General features: G+C 35.8%; 2 protein-coding genes across 2 annotated transcripts; one reads left to right on the forward strand and one right to left on the reverse strand.

The window, feature by feature from the left end:
* Positions 1 to 1,086: 1,086 nt before the first annotated feature.
* On the forward strand, positions 1,087 to 21,214 carry LOC139107552 (uncharacterized). The gene is made up of 15 exons (XM_070665244.1): positions 1,087 to 1,648; positions 10,123 to 10,237; positions 10,514 to 10,613; positions 10,830 to 10,963; positions 11,233 to 11,628; positions 11,749 to 12,468; positions 12,625 to 12,862; positions 12,944 to 13,045; positions 13,126 to 13,220; positions 14,286 to 14,352; positions 14,445 to 14,776; positions 15,017 to 15,149; positions 15,292 to 15,546; positions 15,648 to 15,767; positions 15,855 to 21,214. The coding sequence occupies exons 2-15, from the start codon at positions 10,158 to 10,160 to the stop codon at positions 16,035 to 16,037; spliced, it is 2,955 nt and encodes a 984-aa protein (XP_070521345.1). The 5' UTR covers positions 1,087 to 1,648; positions 10,123 to 10,157; the 3' UTR covers positions 16,038 to 21,214.
* Vps36 (vacuolar protein sorting 36) lies at positions 21,085 to 23,213 on the reverse strand. The gene is made up of 6 exons (XM_070665253.1): positions 22,970 to 23,213; positions 22,615 to 22,810; positions 22,176 to 22,531; positions 21,947 to 22,111; positions 21,666 to 21,881; positions 21,085 to 21,586 (listed from the first exon to the last, which is right to left on the reverse strand). Exons 1-6 carry the CDS (start codon positions 23,063 to 23,065, stop codon positions 21,407 to 21,409), a joined length of 1,209 nt encoding a protein of 402 aa, XP_070521354.1. The 5' UTR covers positions 23,066 to 23,213; the 3' UTR covers positions 21,085 to 21,406.
* Between the last annotated feature and the right edge of the window lie 83 nt (positions 23,214 to 23,296).

Raw genomic sequence — 23,296 nt, forward strand, 5'->3', positions numbered from 1 at the left:
GTTTATGTTCTTTTTTACTCGCTCGCCAAGTTCGAGGCGTCGTTCCCTAAAATAAAAGACTATCGTGCTCGACGCTCGAGCGGAAAAGCGAGAACGATATACTTATTTTAACATATAAGTCATATAAAGTAGTGTGTGACCACTCGTCAGTGTGTGTGTGTGACTGTCCTGTACGTTAGTATACCGAGTGAGTGCAGAGGCGCTATAGTTAATGTATGTTGGTCAAGCGTTTGATCTGATTGGTTATTTCAAATTTGTAAGCGAGCTAGACGCACCGTGATTGGACGCTTGAGTTACTGAGATGTATGAGTGTATGCATGAGCAAGGAAAAGTTCAGAAGCCGAGTACGGAGAGTCGAGAGCAGACGTACGAAGAGATAGAAAGCATAAGTGTATTAAAACGATCCAGATTATTAAGTTTATTTGTTCCTGATATTAATTTAAAGTGCTTCTTTCGAATCAACGCATACTTTACCGGTGTGAGTATTTCTTTATATTATCCGTTGTACAAGAGAAGCAATTTTTTTCCTTTTCCTTTTTTTTTTTTTTTTTTTTTTTTTCTAAAATGGTAAAAGTAATTTAAACATAAATTATATACAAATAAAGAAAAACGTTTAAATAATTAAATACTGTAATCAGTTGTGGAAAAAAATCTACACGCTACAGTCAAAGTTTTATTAATTGGAAGAAAATGCCAAATTAATATTTAATTTTTAAGTAAGGTGAATTTTAATTAATGGCTCAAACGTTTTATCATATCATACGAGATTACTTAACAGTACGGTACAGTACAATCGGTAACTCGTATAAAAAGTACCGTGTCTCGATATTTTAGATATTTCTATTTTATCACAAAAGTATGCTTTCTCCTATACGATTTTTACCTCGACCGTTACACAGACGTCTAATAAATTGCTTTTTAACATAGGCTTACATTTGACATATATCACCCGATCGACAGTTGTCTCCGACAGTAACACAAACGTGGAGAAGAACAGCCCTCGAACATTAGGAGACATTATCGACGCAAGAAAATACTGCTGATACCGAGGTGTCGGGTGGAATAAAGAGCATAATGCCACGTCTCCGGTAAGTCAACTTGAATTAATAAAATTATTAACACGTTGTCTAAAGTATATACGAGTAAAAAAATGTAGGGAAATGCTTGCGCGCGCAGTGTTAGATAGATCTGAAGAGTTCTACGTTCTGTTCCAGCATACCGCACTGGCGTGCCGCAACTCACCCATTCCCGCAGTGTGGCGCCGCTCTTCAGCGTTCGCGAGCAGAGGTAAGGGTGGCAGGCAACCCTCGATTCTAGGCCTCGGTTAGTCGTGCGAGGTGCGAGGGTCGCGCGAGTTCGTGGGTTCGCTGCCTCGACGCCGAGCAGCTGTCAACGGAAGGCCAGACCGAATTAGTGATATATGGCACGCCGGTCCCTCGTCCGTTTAATCGTCACTTCGCGACGACCGACCCGCGACGAGTAGCGACTTTGGAATACGAGAGGCGAGGCAGCGGGTGACGACGATGCCGAAAACCGTGCGGAATACGCAGTCGGATCCTCGGTACGCGAGATAGTGAGAGACACTCGGCGGATAATAGTGGCGATAGTGACCAGCAATTTTGGCACGATTAGCAGCTTAATTGATCAGGTACGGTACTCTGCTGATTCGCTGACTGCGTAGCACGCGCGCCCGCCCATGAATCTTCTTCTTTTTAGTCTTCTCCCCACCGCTGATAACAGGTTTTTTTCCCTTCCCTAATTTTCTTATCATTTTTTTAGCGGCCATCCTTCTACCGTTTCATCGCTGCACGCTCTTGTACCCGCATTAACATAGATGGCTTATTAACAAATTCAGCACGTCCCGAAGGACGTAATGCTATTTCGCCGTCGCACCTTTCCACTAATCCGGCAATGCTTTCGACTGGACTATTCACCGTGCATGTCGGCATTTGCTTAACACTTGACGGACCAATCGAGCTATCGAGAATAGATGATATAAATAGACGTTCCAGAAATGAATCGGCAGATAAAGGACTGCGAGACGAAAATCAGTCCCTTTCGGTATTTATTTAATTATTTATTTATTCATACTGTTTTCTCGAAAAGAAGCCAGCTTTAAATTCAGCACTTTAAATGCATAAAATTAAAAATATAATATTTGATAAGTTACAATTGAATGCAACTTAAATGCAATTTTATACGATGAGTTCTGTACACAAATGATTAGTTTTTTCTTGAGCTTACGGTTAATTCATTTTTACTTTTCTCTCTCTTTCTTTCTCTTTCCTTCGCTATCTGCTTTTTGTGCATAATTTTATTTCTACTTTGGCTTAAAATTCTTGGCCCTCACGACGATCAATGAACTTGAACGCGGAGCCAAAAAATAACCACATCTCGTGGAATAGTTGAATTTATGGTTGCTTCTTTGTGAATCGGATCGATATCTGCATTAAAAAAAAGCAAAGGAATTTTTTTTTAAACTTATATTACGCAATTTTTGTTTTATTTTTTTTCTATGTTTTTTTTTTTTACTTAGTTCTAATAATCTATTATACATACTTTTTGCGATGTGTGATCACATTTTAGTGAATTGTAATGGTTGACATTTTGATTCGATAGCCGAAAATTTAATCTACTCCATAATGTGGACGAGAGAGCTTTTTCGGTTTTTGCATTATATTAATTACTCTACGTGGCTTTCTTCGTAATTTCCGGCTAATTATACGCTCTTTCACAGTGAATTATTGCCGTGCGATCCTGCACGTTTCGTCCACCCTCGTATTTCAAATATCTGCAGTCTTTGAATACGTAATATGGCTCATTTGAGCTAGGTAATTTTAAGTACGTGTTGCATTTACATGTAAATTGATCTACAACCATTTAAATTACTTCTCTCCAGGCCACAAGCTACGTTTGCTATAGCCCAACTTTCTAAATATTATTTGAAATTGATTGAAGGATTTACCCATTTACTCTTTTAATTAGAACTTATTGAAGCCTTAAGATTTTAACACAAGTTAATGATTTATATAATTGTTTAAAACATTTGCTTGTTAACAATTTAAGAGTTACACAGCACCGAGCACGTTTCGAGCATGTAGCGTGTCAAGTCCTGTCGCGATATCCAATTTCAATGCGGAGCAATTATTGTGGGAGTAGCTTTCGATATATCCGTTAGATCTCAAATGCCGTCAAATTCATTGCAAAGCCGGTTTCAATATTCCAAAAACCGCTTTTTTTTCCCCCCTATTTCACGCATCTGCCTCGAACACGCGTGTCGAGTAGATCGACGGATGTTCGAGCTGAAGGGTTGTTTGTGCTCTACAATCTACACCTCGTCATCACGAGTGCCTTTAACTTTACCGTCGAGATACGTGACCTAAATGATTTTAAAAGTAAAAGAAAAAAAATATATAATCGATATGTAGAATTCCTGAATATGCGTAACATGGAATATCTATCATAAACGAAAGGAAAAAAAAGTTATATGTAAGTTGCCAACTAAAATAGATGTAGCATTGAAAAAATACAGTAAATTTACACGTCATTTTTATAAAAAAAATTAAGTACATAAATTTTTGCATATTTCTACATTCAACAATAAAAATCTTGCAACTATTATTTGTGCAATATTATACTTACTAAAGTACAGTGTATTTTTTTATATATACTGTAGTCTGGCAATTTACAAGTAATTTTTTTTTTTACAGTGTACTTAATCCGTCCATACGGTCGCATTGTGTACGTCCATGGATTCAGAAGTAACACCGTCGGAAACGTGCGGCGATATCAAATCGGACGCAGTACGAGTAGCACGACGTTCTATCTCGTTGCTGATGCGACGTGAAATCGAGTATCGAGGACGACGACGACGCTTCAAAGCTGAACGCAATCTAAATCCGTCTAAATCGGCATCTACACGTCGCATCTGGAACGCGTATGACAGACGCGAGTTAAACCCTTGTTGTTTATAAGCGATATTTAACCGCTCGGCTTGACCAAAGCGAACCTTACGCAGGATCAATCGCGATACAACGGTAATAAAATTACGCGGCGCATATTATATGTAAAATATTGTATTACAATGAAAAGAAAATTATAAAAAACATGGTACTCTCTCCTCAGGAAGAGAAGAGCCAGGTGCTCATACGCGACGCAGATGCGCATGCTGCGTAACCACTCTCGGCCGCGATAAAAGTAACTTTTCTACTCGACTGCCATATTATTCTTTTGTCGCTGTTACCGCTTTATTTATATTGCATATACATGCGTATAATACATCTCAGGATTAAATTCTGTCTATTACTTTCGACTGATTTGCATGGATGATCTCAGAGTTTCTCTGGCAGGTGTTAGAAAACTTTAAACATTTTATTAATATTTTAATACAAGTCATAAAAACTTGTAAGATATATTTTCTCACTTCTAACGTCATCAAGCGAAGATGGCTGAAACGACTGAACCTTTAAATGCAACTAATTGGCATCCGGATGTTACGTAATAGAACTTTTCTCTCTTTAAAGCTAATCTGAGATCTGGATTGATAACTGAAAAAAAAAAGAAACTCGTTTTTATAAATTTTAACCAATGATTTACACCGGTCTATAGACTTCGAATCATTAGATTTCATATGTATATCGGTCTATGTCCACGTAAAATAATATTGTTGTTATACGTATTACGCAAACGAGTTATGCAGTCACAGCGATTGCAGCGACAGAAATGACCACATTATCTCGCCGTGGCAGCCAATTTCTGCAATCCTCTCGACATTAAGCTCGTTCCTACGTGAACTCACTTAACGCGTGCGGTTTTGCGTGTAAATTGCATGTGGTTTGCAGTTGTCATTCAGTCGTTATCGCCCGTTGTACTCTGTCACGAGAGTCTAGTATGTCTTGAAATTATTGGCTTTGCACAATGAAGCAATCGAAGCGCGTTTTGATGTTTCCTTTAATCAACGTGAGACTACGCAACGTTTATCAATGGCACGTGCTACATATGCACATGTGCATTGCGAAAAGAATTACATGCGAATTGTTAGCTATAAAATAGTTTTTGGAATCGAAAATTAACTACGGATGCAGAGTTTTTTATTTTTTTAATTTTTTTTGTGACGAGTGGACCGACGTACCACACCGAATTCTTGCGTGCGCTTTTAGTCCGTCATGCGAAACTAGTCGCGAACAATGCACGCGGGTTGAAGCCGCGTCGTGAACTACCTTACGCCTGAGATTCGGCGTAGCACAGAGATAACGTTATTATACCGTTTCTAGATTTGCAGTAGCATGAACAATGGTGGTGTTTACTCTGAATGGGTGGGCCGCGTACCGATATCTCGGGGAAATGAAATGTCGCAATGGAGTAACAAAGAGGTGAGCAGGTAGTCGGTGCAACGTGCGATCAACGGCTCGCCGAGCAAATAATGTTAAAATTGTCCGAATGTGACACGTATATATGGGCACACGTGGACGTATACGAGTATATCGCGATAACGTGATGGCTTTTTCATTACCGGATTCCGAAATTTTATTCCTCTTTTAAACGTAACAGAAAATTTCGATATATTTTAATAATGTGAATTAAAATTAGAACTTTAATTAAAATTTTAGCGGCTGTACGATGTTATACGCTGTAAGATTTTTTTAAATATTTTTTTCTCGCATATAATGTATTGAATTATAAGGGAGCTCTATTAGTTTGCTGAAAGCTCTTTTGATTTGAGCTCCCTTTTGTCCCCAACAGGAAACTTGAAATTGAATCCGTTTTAGGACGAGTAACTTATCTTGCAGAAGCACGCAATGAGCTTTCATGCTATTATCTTTACACTCGCAATCAGTATTGTTTGCGATAAAAGTTAGCTGTGAACAATGACGTATGCTGCGCATCTAATGACAATTATCAAACGATTGAATAAAACTTCGCTAGTATCGATTTGTATCACATACGACGTAATACAATAATCAATGTGTTTTACACGAAATCGAATAGTTGAACTATAACACTTTGTAGTTCAAATTAGTAATGCTTGAAAGAACTTCTATACGTGCATTAAGTACAGAATAGAAAGCCAACATAAAATACTAATTTAAAAATAGTGCAAATTAATGCTTAGCTTCTTTGATAATAACGTGTTGCTCAAACATGTTCTTTATTTTACAAGTCCCTGCAATGATTTCTTTTTTTTTTTTTTTTTTTTTCTCGTTCTGCTAAACGTTTATCATGTTCACTGTCCAGTACGTTTTCTATTCGACTTTGAAAAATACGCTAGGATGGACAGCTAGCGGGCGTGGTTTAATAAGTTTTACCGTTTATTCGGGCAGCGCAGGAAAATAAAAGGGGAGTCGGTGGATGTGAGAGGGTGGTTGAACTAAGAAAGACAGCATGTCCGCAGAGACGAAAGGAGAGGAGAGGAGAGGAGATGAGAATCCAATAGTCCAATACTCCCAGCTAGAGCTAAAGCTCTTTGTCTCTCTCCCGGATACCGGGATGCCAATAGTTGGCGTGCCTCGGGCTATGTTTCTGCGTACGTACCACGACAGGTGGTCACGCTAGTGTTAGTGCACTGCTAACGTCTACATACGTCTTCTGAAATCACCACATCAGACGGAATTTGTAAAATAAATGCAAGCGGCAATTAAAAAGAAAAAGAAAGAAGGAACAAAAAAGCGCGCGCACTCTGTTACATTCTACGTAATTTAACGATTGAACAAAGTATAATCAAGCTTATTGATCCGATAATATGACATGCCAGCGCAACAAATTTAAAGCTAGAGAGAAGAGTCGCGGAATCGTAGTCTCGAGTGACTAAACAAGGAATTTTTTACGAGCTGATCAATGTGGCACGTTTATCAATAGACTCGTCTGATTATCAACTCATGAAGTTTGAAACCAGTTGCAAACGAACATAATAATCCTGGAATTCATCGGAAATATGGATTTTTCTCTTCGGCCTTGTAACGTGGTCTTCGTCCTCACGAGTGGTGTTACACCGCAGTTAAGTATCGTACGACGAAATCGATAAATGTTATAAACGCGCATATATACATGTGATAATTATTTATTCGTTATGAATAAATTTTGCTTCTTTACCGTGCATGCATGCTTTGCTTTTTGAACCAATTAAGTTGCGCAAAATATCTAGTGCTTAACATAATCGCTTACACGTACAAACTTTTTCAGATATGTAATATTCGGATGACGGAAAAGAAAAATTTATTCGCTGATTTAGATGGGGCCACGTCGCTTTCTACAATTGAAAATCTGAAGAAAATTATTATCTCTTAAAGAGCATCGACCCGGCGATCTATAATGTACCTGCTACGAACGACAATGCATTTGAGTGCAGCTGTTAACATGTGTCAGAAGATAACCAACCACCTTCCAGTCTCCACTCAGCTTTTAAAGTAATTAAGCAGACAGACAAAAACGACGGAGTTGCAACGAGAGCTTTGGCTCAGCGCGCGAAGGAGGCCACGTTACACTTTACGTACGTCCACGTTGCGTGTTTTTGACGATGGATTTAGGACGTGGGTAAATCAAACGAGAAATCAAGAAGTTCCTTTCCGCGGCGCCCGCAAGCTAAATAACATTTTTTAATTAGAATTTTTACATTTAAATCGCAAAAAATTGCGCGTATTCTCATCGCTTGGCATTTCGTACGTGCGAAGTTCACAAAACCGCCCGTGAAAAGCATACCGCGCGTACGTGCATATCCATCTTTTGACCTATTGATCGCCGTACAATTACCTTGCCGTAAAAGTGGAGTGAAAAATATATACGATGTTCAGAAGACAGGAATTCGAGCGCACAAAGAATGCGAGGAACGAAGACGGAGATGCGGGTGCGAGCAAGCCGCTGATGGAACCCATCGCTCTCTCGCAAATTTGATTACGTACTGCCGCTAGGTGCGACCATATTCATTCACCACCACCCTCGGCCGCTCTTGGGATAGATGTGTCGGCAGCCTCGCCAGACTCTGATGAACCGCGACCATCTCGAAAATCGAATAGAGGTTTGTCTCAGCCTGCATTGATTTCCGTCACGTTTAATGTCTGGGCTTCGACGGACTCGAGGAAAATGTGTGGAATAAGAGGCAATCCCGAGTATTTACGGACAATTCCGGTCGATCAGCGGAAGCAGCGTGAAAATGAGGAAATGACAAAACACTGAAATTAATTGGCTCGACCGTTGCAGCATATATCGACACGCGTATGTACATACATACGCGATATAAAAGATTAATCTCGAAAGGTATTAATAAAATTCCTGCAACAGTTTTTCGTTGGCTCTCTTTACTGTAGTAGTGATAATAAAAAAAAAAGAAAAAAAGAAGGAAAATATTACGAATAAAATAAACTGAAAAATTCTTGAAAGATTGCCTGTTTAAAAATTGTGCAAGAAATGCTGTTTTGTCTGCGGCAATCCACTCGCAACGATTATTAATATTGTAATTTCGGAAATTATACCTCGGAAAATAGACCTCCTACAAAGTCCGCCTATAGTTTGCGTATAAAGGGCGGATCCGAGCCCAAAGCAACGCAAAGGGAAAAAAAGGGAGCCCTCGGCGCGTCTCAAAAGCTTCTTTTTCGTGAGCTTTCTCTTTCTTTCTCGTATTCTGATAACGATGCTTCTACTCTCGAACAATTTTCTATCATCTTTGAGATAGTTCTCTCATGCCCAGATAATGGAAAGGGGAAAAACTTACGAGAAGGGTGAGTCGAGGAATACGGCGATCTTGAAATTCCGCACGAGCCAAAAGCATATTAAATTTCCCTAACGGGTGACCCAGTAACCCGTAGGATCATACTTCGTTAGAACTTCCTACGAAATAATGCATTTGGAAGAATGAAGTAACGAATGTCTTTGAATTGTACGAGATGAGTATTTAATTTAAAATTAATGGAACGAGTAAAAGTTTGCTTTCAAATATAACGGCGTTGCTTTTTGCATCCCTGCACTTGGTACGACTACGTTTACTTTACAATGCCTCATAAATATGTACTAGACAACAGAAGGTTCAAAGCTTATCGGGTTTTACTTAAAAGTGAACAACGAGGCATCAAACCGACATTAGTAACTGTCCATTATCAGCGCTGAATTTTATGAAGCGCTGCATTTATTTGCTATACATACTGTAAATAATTGCATGCAAATATATTATTTCATATGAAATAATTGATTTATCGGCATATTTATTAGTCCCGTTTGCGTAATAAAGTAAAAACTTTCAAGGTAACTAACTTGCAACAACAGATTTATACGTATAAATTATTCATGATAACTCGTCAAGTTTGATTCTAAAACTTTTCAAACTATCGGCAATAATGAATAGACTGTGTACGATGCACATTACGGGAAATCTTGAGAAGACGATTTTGAATAATTCTCAAATGTGTAAGTCAAATACTTATTCGAATTAAATTAAAATATATATAATTAAATCAAATAGTATAATATAATACTAAACAGAGATTTTGGCAATCTCGGTTACCTTGACACAATAACACGAATGTAACTAGAAGTAGTTCAGCTCTTGGCTGACCTACTTTTTCGAGATTTTCGTCGACGTGCATCTTTTTCTTACAAATAAAGTAATAGTAATATTAATAATGTATTATTTATGTAATTACAAAATTTTAGTTAAAATGTAATTTAAAATATCATTTTGAAAAATGTTCTAAATTTTCATTATAAATATAATATAATTATCGCTAAGTTAAATTAAAAATGTTTTAAAAATATCTTTTTTCGTAATTTGCACTTCGACATTTGTTACAAGAAATATAAAATAGATGAAAAAGAAATCACTATTGAATAGAAAGCTACTGTAGTTGAATACTTTTTCTATTTTCTTCTCAATTTCAAGCTGAAATCTTACCACTAATTGCCACCATTGTTCCCGTTAATAGAGAGAGTATCAAAGTAACAAAAGCAAAAGTGTTACTTCCTCGACACGTGGTTTCACTACGTTCAGTGGTTCTAGTCAAACTTGTAATAGTCTTTTATAAAATTTGTTATCTATTGACAAATGCTTTTTTTTTATACACGCTATTGGACATTATTAATTAAATACTATTTAACGATATAAACATGTCTAAAATTTTGTAAATTTATATTCTTCAGATTCTACGGTCTCACAAAATTTTTCGGCTTTAACCATGGGTTGGGCTCTTACCGGACTAGGAGTAGCTTTGATCGTTATCATCGCTGCAGGCGCCACGCTTGTTCTTTGCAAACGGTAACAATAGCAATTTTAATTAAATGAAATATCAGTATAATACTAATATTTAATATAACAGTATTGCACGCCAATTATAAATCTTATGAGTGTCTTGAATAATAATTTAACTTTATTATTCTTGTCTTTAGTAGCTTATTTTATTTTATTTTTAAAAACTGTATCTAATATTTCCAAAAAATTATAATTTTAAACAAGTTATTTTGTAATTAATATATAGTATATGTGTATCAATACAATTAGTGGTTAGTTTCTATAATTATATCAATCCCACAGATATTGCATTGGATGGCAATTTGGCACCAGGAATGTCTGGAGCGTTTGCGAAGAATGGAGACAGAGACTTTCCTGGCTTTGGGCACCACGGGAAGAAAAGGTATTGCATTTCAGAATATATATTAATATTTTGAAAAATTAATAAATAACTTGGATATTTTTCTGCGATTTTGCAATGGCATTATTACGAAATTATTAATTATCAATGTTGCAATTTTTTAGGAAGAATACAAAATTCTTGTGTAAATTTTTTAGAATTTTTTTTTACAATCTTGTAATATATTAAATTATGTCGAATTATGGCATTATTTTTTAGGTGGGATTAGTAAAGGCTCAGCATCCAACTGCCCAGACAATACCAGGCCTATACCGCCAGACTGGGAATGCCTCTCAACATCTCTTGCATAGCGATAGCGACCTCCGGTTAGATGCACAAGGCGCCTTTACTAGGTATGCGATCCATTAAACGGTTTTGTAGTAATACGTTTTCATTGAGTAAAATTCTTTATGTATTATTAATATAATTAATAAAAAAGGAGTATATCATAATTTCAATAATAATAGCGTGTAACGAAAAAAGCCTTAGTTAATATTTCGTATCTACGTCTGTTGGTGTAGTTGCAATATCGGTATAACGATGAAATATTACGAGCGTAATCATGATACGAGCTAAATTAACTCAAAATTAATATATATCATATCGTTATGTTGCAATGCAGATTCGAGGCTGTCGACAGAGATCTACATCCGCCTCTCGGCGGCAGCACGATACCACCTCAACCACTGAGACCCGCTCCTCAACCACGGTCGACCGCTCGTCCTAGGCCGTCGCCGCTTCAGACACCGAGTACTGTCGATTATATTAGGATGCACGAAGCCGGCCCGGGTCCGTTGACGCCACCGCCGTCATTGCAAAGAGGATCGATACGATCGAGAGCTCCCGGTCCGTCCGTGTTTCTCTTTCAGAACGAACCGCCAAAGAATCACGACCCTTTTCAGTCGATCGACCGTTCTACCTTCGTATTCGACAATGGTCCTGCGAAAACGATAGCGGAGAGTATCCAAATGACACCTTACTCTGGTCAAAACCACCTCGTAGATTCTAGATTAATCAGGTACATATCGCTATTGAATATTTTTGCCCGATAATTTTCACTTTAACGTGATAATTCAGACGAGAAAAATTAAACTTTACATTTTACAGTAAAATAAAATCTTTTATGTCGATTTTACAGGCAATTCGAGCCTTCTTCCAAAGAGCCGGCATGGCTTAGATACGGTATAAGTGAGCCTTTAGATGATCTCCACGACAAGTTGAATGACGAGAATGTTAATAGAAATTACGGAAACTACGAGATTGTCCAGAGGAATCATGTCGGCCGACCGGGCGCGAGAAATGAATCTAGAAGATTTTCAGATAGCTTCAACACAAATTCAGTGAATGCGGCTAATCAGATGATCGCAGAAGCGATGTATGGACCGCAGACCATCTCTAAAATGCTTCAGAACAGCGAAGAATTGAACGGCGAGCTTAACCGAAAAAATAGCGACATGCAGAACATCGAGATGACTCCGTTCAAGAGTACTTCCGGCCACCAAGAGAGTATTGATTCCTACATCTTTCACAGCGATCTATCTAAGTCGCGCGATCTTCAACGAGTTTCGCAGTACATTCAGAGTTTACCTGACCATCCTGTTTACGAGTCCATAAACGAACTTCAAGCGCGCTCAAATCGTGAATCGATATTCTTTGCAAACGCAATTCAAGATTCGATCGTAGACGAAACGAAGATCGCGAGTGAGTCTGCTTTGAGTCCGATACCACCACCGCCCGCACCTCCAGATCCGTCTCAGGAGATCACGAAGAGGAGCAGTCCGACGACCGGCGAAAGAATTTTTAGTGCTCTCAGATCAGTCACTTCACAAAGCTACATAGATGCCTCGGAATTTTATAAGTAAGTTATATTACAATAAATCAAAGTTTCCGCGGTCCTTTTGCTATTACCCACTCATCGTCTCTGCAATTTCTACATACTTGTTCGATTAATATATAAAATATTTCCATTTTTAAATATTCATAACGAGATATATATCTACTTTTTTGTTTCTAGTTCGGTACTATCTTCAGCGCAGCAAGTGCAGCGACTCGCCTTTTCAGCGACATCGCCATCGTCGTCGTTGGTAAACGAAAACGCTGAAGATCATTTACAAGACGCCGAATACTTGCAAGATATGCGAGATATTTACGCGGAAACCGATCCAGATCTAACTGGTCTCGACAGCTCGAGACGGAGTTCTGATCTTTATAGTCCCGAATTGAACCTTGAAGCTCATAGAACAGCGCAAGAAGTACTTGGTTTTTTTTTTCTTATTTTTTACAATTTGTTATTTTGTCGTCATATTTTTAATTTTGCTTTTTCTTATGTACAGGTGTACAATAGTCTACAAGATCCACCGTCGTCTCCTTTATTACTTAAAGATCACGAGTCTTATACTTATTTCTCAGATCCTAGCTTTACTCGAACGTCAGAGGTATATTACTTTAAAACTTTTTTGTGATTAAAAAGAGATATAAAGCGTAATATATCTTGACATTAAAATTATTTTTGCAGGATATTTTTAACAGCCTCGAGCAAAGACGTAAAAGTATAGAAAGACTAAATGGTATTCATGAATATTCAGAATTTGATGCTACCGATTCTTTAAGGTAAGATTTTTTCATTAATAAATAATCGTTACCTTTAAATCAATTTTATTATTGTCTGAATAATTAAAATAAAATTTTTATAAATTACTGGAAAAAAAACCCATGCATGCGTTACGCGCGCGCTATTTTCTAAAAGACCCCAATCACAAACTACGGAAAAATAAAAAAACATGCGACTTACCAATCTGCACTACAGCGGAGTTGTAAAATTCTGCCGGTGACTGTAACATAAAATGGGAAATATTAATGTAGACGTGCGAGTATATTTGGTATTAAAATTAAATTAAAAAAAAGGGTAAAAGTTTTTTTTTAATAAAGATTTTATTAAAAAAAAAAAATTTATGCTTACCTAAAAGTTGCTCCGCTGATGCAGGATGCCCTTCCCGGGCCTGCTCCTCCTCTCAGATGGGACGTGTCGAGCCATCCTTCCGCGCACAAGTAACTCGCGAACGCGTCCGGGTGAAGCTACAATCGCGAAAATTACTTAATAAATTTTTCGACACTCCCGAATTAAAGAGAATCGTAAAAAAACGCCCGGTAACTATCGGCAGCCCCGAACGACCGACGAACCGGCTGCAGTTCGTATAATTTCGAATCGGCGTGCGGCACTGAGCGATGCGACGCAGCGGAGTTTCTCTTGACCTGAAACAAAAAAATAAAACAATTATTTAGTAGATATAAAATTTAATTAAATGAAAAAATTAAAAAACGTTATTAAAAATCCAAAGAAAAAATTGATATATACCCATGGGTTGCTCCGCCGGGGCAGGATACCCTTCCTGGGCCTCCTCCTCCTCTCAGAATGTTCCGAATGTTCAGGATGTTCTGGTGTGATCCTTCTCCGACGAGTGCTTTTGCCCTCCTCTCGATCCTCCATCTGAAACAAAAATTAAAAATCTGGTTAGCATTTTCAGAATCACAAGTCACAAGTTGTTTTACAGATAGGATTATCCTATCTGTAAGAAGTTTTACAGATAGGATTACCCTTCAATTATTAGAAAATTAAAATGTCACATATTGTTATATATCGTATGCTTATGAATTATATTTGCAATGTTTTTATAGGAGAAGAAACAGTCAGGAACTTTATGCCGCCTTAGAAGAAGTGCAACTAAAGAGACGCCTTTCGCAGGTAAGATAAGTTTTTTTTCTTTTTTGTTAAATCTTCACAAACGTGTCACATGTAAAATACAATGTTAAATAAAAATTTTTGGGGATTTTCAGAGTCTGGAAGAGTCGTACTTGAGTTACGCGATGAATGATCACAACATTAGATCTGGAAATCGACGAAGCTCGCTCGGTCCCGAACCAGAACCGCCGCCCGACGAGTCTACTTTGAAAAGAGCGATTAGTTGCGAAAGCGTATGCTCCGATACTAGTGTCAACTTGAACGATCTAGAAGAAGCACCGATTGTAGGTCACATTTGTGTCGGACTGGAGCACGAGCGATGGGGTGGTCGTGGAAGCGACTGCGAAGGCGATTTAGCCGTAAGCGTCTTGGAGGCCAGAGACCTCGTTGCTGCCGACGGCTCTCCTGCCCAAGATACTTTCGTTAGGTGAGTATATATTTTCCCTGCCTCTTATTGTTGTATATTATTATTTTAATTATAAAAATAAAATATCACATTTGTTTCGAATTTTATATTTAATTTTCAGCATGTTTAATACTTTTATTTTATTACTACCATAATAAATTTTTTTTTTATAATTTATTTATTAAATTAATATTAAACTTGTAATTTTTTTTTATAAAATGCAATTTAAAAACAATTATTCATATAATTTTCTCTTCGTAGAGTGTGTCTACTACCTGATAGACAAACTCACGTGCAAACGAGAATTTACAGGGGATGTCCATCTCCTAGTTATCAAGAGAAATTTTTATTTCCTCTCGATGGAGGCCCAGCAGGCAAAACCCTTCTTGTTGAGGTAATCTTTAATTTCTTTCCGCGTATTTTCTATGTAATATATGTTAAACATACGTATGAACAATTAAACAAGTAAATTAATTATAATTTTCGTGGATAATTTGAGACATAAATTGAAATCAATTACTTTTTTTATTATTCAGGTATTTTCAGACGAATCTAATATCGGGGGTGGTGCATCTTTAATTGGCGAAGCCAGTTTAAAGCTTGGACCTGCAGCAAGACCGCCAGCTACGACTTGGTTGGCACTCAATGGACCCACCTTGCCTACTCCACATCTAGGAGAGTTAATGTTCTCTCTTAGTTACTTGCCTACGGCAGAGAGACTCACCCTCGTGGTGGTCAAAGCACGTAACTTGCACAGTGTAAATTCATCATCTGGTGATTTTTTTGTCAAGGTAATTTAAACATATTTCTCTCTTTCTATCTCATGTTTTACTACAATATTTTTTTATATAAAATATAGTTTAAAAGAATATTAAAAATAATTTTTATCAAGGTATACCTACTTCAACAAGGGAAAAAAATACACAAGAAAAAGACATCCGTGAAAAAAGGAGAGAAAAGCCCAATTTTCAACGAGGCGATTATTTTCAATGTGCCAGCTCACACTTTACAGGTTTCAATTAATTTTAATTTTTTTTTTATATATATAACGATTACTAAAAATAATTATACAAATTTAAATTAACAAAATACTTTTCAGACTATACAGCTGAGATTAACGGTAGCGGAATTGAATGGAGATCAAGGTACAAATTCAAAAGCATACTCCGTAGGGCACATTATTGTAGGATCTACCTCGACGGGAAAAGCGCTGGCTCATTGGAGACAGATGTTAACGGCCTTGCGGCGTCCGGTCGCTATGTGGCATCCTCTCAGGAAATAGAAACAGAATCGCGTTCCATTCAAAGGAATATCGGGACAGCAATTTGTGAAACAATCGTAACATATAACTTTCGAACCTGAATCCTCTAATATAAAATTTTGTGTCATTCACTGACAGTTCTTTAACTTAATGTATTAATGTAATAATGTTGGAGAGGATACGCGTTGCATATATATAATCTATGTAAATTATAATAGTCTCTCACGGAGATGGACGTCAGAAATCCACTCCAATTTATCTACTGTTAATGGTCGTTCAGACCATCGCGTTGCAATACGCGACATTGTTGACGACGAGATTTATGAACAAAATTGTATGCACATCACTAAACCGCACACGAGCCAATAATACTAATTATCACAATTATTCAATTAGTCGATGCTGAATTCATGAGGCACGAACGAGCTCCATAGTGATCCGCACCATCGTTTACGTAAATCGTGATATGAATAATTAAAATGAAAATAATCTCGAACAAATCTTGTGTTCAGGTTGTCACTTAACAATTTGTGCAATGTGCAATCAACTGCAATCAACAGCAACTAAATCTTTTCTTCTAAATAGATAAATAAATCTATTTGAAGGGATTCAACGCGTTCGACTGAAGCAAAATTTATGTGTTCTGTTACATATCTCTTTCTAAGCAATGAACTCTTTTAAAGCAATTAATTCGTTTTAGATCCCTTTTACAGATATTTTGATTGTAAGTTTCTCTCTTAGGAATTAGATTACTATCTACTCTACAGAATTAAAGTAAACTAAAAACTACAAACGCTTAATGCTATGTGCAATTTCAAAGCCGATCACTATGAAAATATCGCCCCTGGTTCATATATTTGGAATTTTTCCGTATTAGCATTTCCGCAATGTATATGTCAAACGTATATAATCAAGTAATTATTATTTGTGTAATAAGCAAAGCTAATGCACAATTATCGGCACAGATAAAAAAGACAAAATTTATTTTTTCACGAACATGCTAATCGATCAATTAATTATGATCCATTTCATTCCACTTTCAACGATGAGGCGGTTGACACGCGACAAAATAAAAATCAAAGCCCGATTGCAGTATTCGATGATGTCGGAATTATTTTGACATTAACAGAACTCGCAGTAGATACGATGACTTTGTTGCATTTGTAAAAAGAGTTACACGATCCTACATAATCGCCATAACTTCCCGATAAGTGTTACATGTTGATTCTTTGGACGATACATTGCCTTTTATAAAACTAAGGGTCACAAGTTTTGACTATCATTAGAATTTAATGTAGATTAGCCATAAGAATATCATAAATTAGTATATAAGGAAAATGTTAGTCCTTTCTACATAATTATCCCTTAAATAATCGCTGCTGTATGTTCGTGACCCATACATAGCGACATGTGTGCCTATTCTTTCACTTTTTACACTCTGAAAAATGTTTTCAAATTTGTTACATTTATTTTGGCAAAACAAAAGAGTTTAAATGCAAAATCTAATAGGCTTTAATAATAATTAAGAATAAATGTCTAATAATATTCCGATAGCATTAAAGTTAAAAGAAAACTGATGGGAATTATTTTGTAATTTTTACAGTTTTTAATCGCTGAAATCAAAATTCATAATTCAATCTTACAATTTTTGTGAAAATTAATTACGTGAATTTATAATAAAATAAAATACGTTATTCACGACGTAAAAAAAGAATATGAGAGCTACTTCTAAAATTGCTTGCGACTGTAAATGAAAAAATACTTATGTTACAAAATAATCCCGTGAGTTTCTTTCCATACGCCATATTTTTGTCTTTTGTTCGAAAATTTATTTTACAGAGCGCAATCGAGAACAATACGTGAAACGATTCCGACATCATTGCGGCGTTTGATCGTTATTAAAACGAAAACTAAACTACAAAACGATTGTTAAACGACTCGCACGAATTAGACAGCCTTTTGGACCTCAACGCCTATTCTACGACTTTTGTACCTCTTCATATACATGATAAAATTTGCAAGATTAATCTCTCTACGCGTCACGTATTTGCATATTACGCTCATACACACAACACACAGAAAATCGTCATAAAATATTGCAAAGATGTACTATTTATACCGTGCACTATTTATTACAAAAAAAAAATCATTTATTCCACTTCATACTTATAAACTTGCGCAAATTTTTCTATCGCCAATTACTAATGGGACTAAAAAATATCGCTCACTTCTCAATTCTATGAATGTAATTCTAAGGCACTTTTTGTGAAGGATACTTATCTTTCCTCATTAATACATATTTATATGTAATGGTTTATGCGAGAATAGTCTAGACGGACATTTGAGCATCGATTTAAAGAATGCGTGTTTAACGAGTGATAACAATGGCTCTTATAAAAAATGAAAAATTGTATTATTCAACATGCAATGCGATAGGTAATTGCAACAGATATTAGATTCGAGTTTTTATTTATACTTTTCTTAAATTCTTTTATACACATTTTTCAATTAATTCGTTTCTGGCTTTAAGCCTCAATTAATTTATTTAACTTTCTGGCTAATTTTTACTGATTTATTAACGTTAAGGTTTACTTAAATATTTATTTATATAATTTATTTATAACTTGAATGAAATATGCGATACAAATGTACACGCAAATTATAATTAAAATTTAAAAAATTCTAATTTAAGCTAAGGATAAAGCACTGTATATAAATCGTACGTGTTGGGTACGTATCACCTGTATGCATCTATGTAAGCCAAGATAAGCAAATTAGCGTTTAACACTGTTGTACATCAGCACAAAACTAAACTTTTATTCTTCATACTTATGTACATGCGGCGATTCGCGTTTGTGCACATACGCATAACGCATACTGTTAAGTGTCTATGTTTGATACGAGGAGATACCGTGTACACGGGATTTATAGATAATGAGCTAGAAAGTACAATTGGAATAACATGAAGCTGCGTTCTCTAAGATTATCATTTTAGTGCGGTAACACGATTGATTTCTATTAATTGCAATTTTCGGATCGCGCATATAAAAGAAGGAAAGCGTTCAAGTTACTGTCACGATCTCTTGGAATTTTTCCGTGTACACGGTTATACGTTCAAGTTATAAACCTGACACATTATATTTACGCAAGTCGAGTTCAGGGGAAAATAAGCTCTTTAATAGTTTAATCTCATTATTTCAGAAATTAATTTTGTCAGAAGCTAGCTGTAGTGGTAAAAAGAAGGGGAAAACAAAAGGATATGATAAAACGGAGACAGTCTCGAAAAGAGAAACTCAAAGAGAACAAAACACACTAATTAAAAAATTAAACTCACAAAAAGAAAATGAGAGAGAAAGAGAGAAGGTGTAGGGTGCGTGTGAGTGTGTGTGTGTGTGAGTATGTACCGAATGATAATGACAATAATAGTGTAAAGTGATTCGTACTACAAATAGCGTCATATATAAAAAAAATAACTTCTGTTACCGAAATAAAGTAAACTGATTGTTTTTAAACAGCTCAATGCACATCAATAAGTTACGTAAGAAAGAATTACTAGTAACACATTGATTAGTAACGATTAAATTAACAAATTATAGCAATATTGTGTGTCGACGAATATTATTAAGATACATCGTTATTATTAATAATTTATAACGTTAGTAAATTGTGGGACGAATCACGAAACACATAGCCATTGCATGAGTGCGTACAATTCACGTATACAAAGTACTATAAAATTTAAATTATTTTATATTTTTGTTACGCCTCTCTGTGATATAATAAGGGCACATTCACCCCATCCTATACATATATGTGCGTTATATAATCTTCGTATCTCGTTGATTAAAGTGAACCTTTTAAAGAATGAACCTTGCCAAGCCTTCCCTATTGCATTTCGAAATGCACTCGAACGTACACGTCCATTAATTCAGAGATTAATAAAAAAAAAAAGTTAACATGTTATTATATTACATTTACAATTAATTCTCGTAATTGAATTAATTAAGTTTTGCCATTGTTAAGTAAAATGCGTACATAGAACTTTCGTTATCTCCTAAGTACTCAATATACATATTATGCACAATGATTACAGATATTATATATGTGTAATCAGTATTTTTAAGTAATTTATGCAGTTTAATTATTTATTTAAAAATCCGAGAAATGTTATAATCAATCTCAAGCTAGTTTGTAAAGCAACAAGTACGTTCGAGATAATAATCGCGAAAGATATGATATATGCATCGTTATACGATATCTTGTATTATACTATACTATACTAATTATACGAAAAATGTAACTGCATTGACGTATAAAAAATATTGTAATTCAATGATGGTGGACAGTAATTATGCAGCAAACAATTTGTATGCTGTACATGTTTAATACAGGGTGTAACTCTGAAATAGTGGATCAAAATTTTGTTTTTCCTTAAATCTGTTGAAATTTAATATTTTTAATAACGTAATAAGTCATTAAACTATTTTTTTAGCCAACAACTTTTTCAAGTAAATAAAAAAGATTAATTTAATCGTGCCGAAATAATTGAGAATAATTAAAAATTGCAAAAAGAATGACATCTAAAATAATAAATTTAATATTTTCCAAAGATTACTCTGTAAAGCAATGATCCACTATTTTAGAAAATTATTTCCATCCTGTGTATGCATATTCACATTAAATGCGGAAAGTCATGTATTATTAACTGTGCACTTACCGTCAGGAATGGTGTTCGTAGTGCTGCGATGACAGCTAGCGTATGTGATCTTGGCGTGGTGTGCGTCGAATCTCGCACGAAGCACGCGCGGAGATGTGTAGCGGAGCAACGGTTACCGAGGACTGAGGGGAATGGAACGCGCACTACTACCACTCCCCCCATACTCGGTGAGCGAGAGAGAAGGAAGTCACATACGCCAGCCGCCGTCGCCGCTCGTTGCAACAAATGCCATATCTGTCTTTTAGTGTACATGAATTATTGTTAATCATGATTGCGGTTCTATTTACACAATTCGTTTAATGAATAAATTAAAAAAAAATATATATTTCGATTAATGGACAATGCCTTGCATTTCATTTATCTTGATAACAATTTATTAAACATATAATTATATAAAATTTTTTTTTTTATACACTATTTGTGAGGATTTACACAGAAAAGTGATTATTAGTAGATTTAAATTATTCAAGAAGCATTATACGTTTATAATTTTATAAAGAATTAATTATACTTAAAAATTATTTGTATTTAATAAGGCGTTTAATATACTTACTGCAATTCAAACATACAAAAAGTCGTGAAATATATATAATCAGCCTAACCTTTGAAGCGTTGGTGTTATATGATGATCTGTATTAGTTCGAAAAGGCAATTAATTGTACATTCATGACAGTTATTCGTTAGACATTTCTTCTAAAAATAGATTGGGATAAAATCTTAGAGCTTCTATCGAATCGTCTCTACAGGCCTTGCCATATTTCTCTGTAACTAGCAATCGTTCGCGTGCTAATAATACAGATATACCTTCTGACTGAGCAAGATCTTCAGCCGTCATAAATCCTTTTTCTTGCAACTAAAAATTTTATATGAAATACAGTAAAAAAACAATTAAACGATTTTTACTATATAAAATTATTGAATTACTCGCTTACCAACTCGGATATACGATCGACTACAGCATTATCATCGTGAGAATGAATTTGGAGAACCATAACACCGCTATCGAAACTTCTTAATACAATTGGTAAACCTAAGGGCGCTAATTGTCTACTGGCATGTAACAAGTCCTCGGGAGATAAAAGTTCTAAACCTCTCGCTCTATTTACACGACAATAAACGTCCGTGAGCGTCATCATACCGCCGACTTCCTAAAATTAAAATATAACATTTTTAATCGCTCTTTACATTCTAATAAGCAATATATACTGTAAACCTTTATTGGCTCCTCCAAGATATATGCAAGTTGCTTTGCTAATTGTTCGAAGTACTCATTGCTGCTCTTATACGCATCTCTCGTTACGGGATCGTCGATACCTAAGCTCATTAAGTAAGCTTTAAATCTCACAGTTTCGTCCTCTGTTATATCTCCTTGTCTTGCCTGCAATTATTCTGCATTATGAACCTCAACCTGTCAGCTTAACCAAGGTATCATAGAAAATCACCCTTATTTTAGCCGAAATGGTTTTCGAAATGGCTACCATATCTTTAGCCATATCCATAAGCTTTGTAAGATCTTGAAAAGCCAATGATATACTTTCATCAGTCTCTTTCTGTTTTTCTTGTAGACTTCTTTCAATACCTATAATACCCGTTCGCGTTTTTATTCGAGGTAGCAATTTTGCATTTTCTTGATTATTATGTATATTAGGGTCATTTATTCCAGTGGTAGGGGCAAACTCCCACATGCATCTCATAATAGTATCAGATAATTGAGTTATAAAATTAGAGTCCAAACCTTCTTTAAATGACAATTTAACATAATTATACAAACTATTATCTGCTGGGCCAGGCATTTTATCTATAAATTTAAATATAAATTATTTATTTATTGTAATAATTTCAAAATAATTCCACCCTAAATAATACAGTTTTAAATCTTACCAGGGACAGGTTCGCAAAGATGTAAAATAATTTTTTTACTACGCCCAAAGGCAAATGGGCCAGAACATTCTTCTTCAAAAAATACGATATATTGAAGCGACAACGACAAGCAAGTGTTGCCTCGTGATATATCGCCGGGTTTGCCCCAGAGTATTCTATGACTAGTTAGAATTAATTCTCCATTTTCGAAATTTGTCTAAAAGAAAAAACAAAGTTAGTTAGTCGGGATCTTTGTATCGGAAGATTTAAAATTAAATCGGTGGACCATAAAATCCAAGAACATAAGCATTCTTTTTTGTGAACCATTCTATAAAATTGATCCTTTTAGCTACAGTCTCGTAAAAATATTTATTACCTTTGCATCACCGTCGTAGAGACGTACGACCATATCACGTCTCACATAAACCTCGTTACGCATAAACCGAGAATCGGCGTACTCGAACCTGTTCATTGTGCCGATTCAACTGTCAAAATTGTCAAAACCTCAAACTTATCACCTTACATCGCACACGCATTTCGCAGTCTTCGATAGCAAGTTTTTTTTTTCGGCCCGATTTGCCGTCGGCGACGGTGATGACGCGTAGCAGATTTTCTCGGAACTAACAAAATTTTTATAATTATTAGCTAGGCACATACTATAGCGTAATTAACGTCGCGGGCGACACGCGATATCCAATAAAAC

Source organism: Cardiocondyla obscurior, linkage group LG13 (assembly GCF_019399895.1).
Source record: "Cardiocondyla obscurior isolate alpha-2009 linkage group LG13, Cobs3.1, whole genome shotgun sequence".
Taxonomy (NCBI): Eukaryota; Metazoa; Arthropoda; class Insecta; order Hymenoptera; family Formicidae; genus Cardiocondyla; species Cardiocondyla obscurior.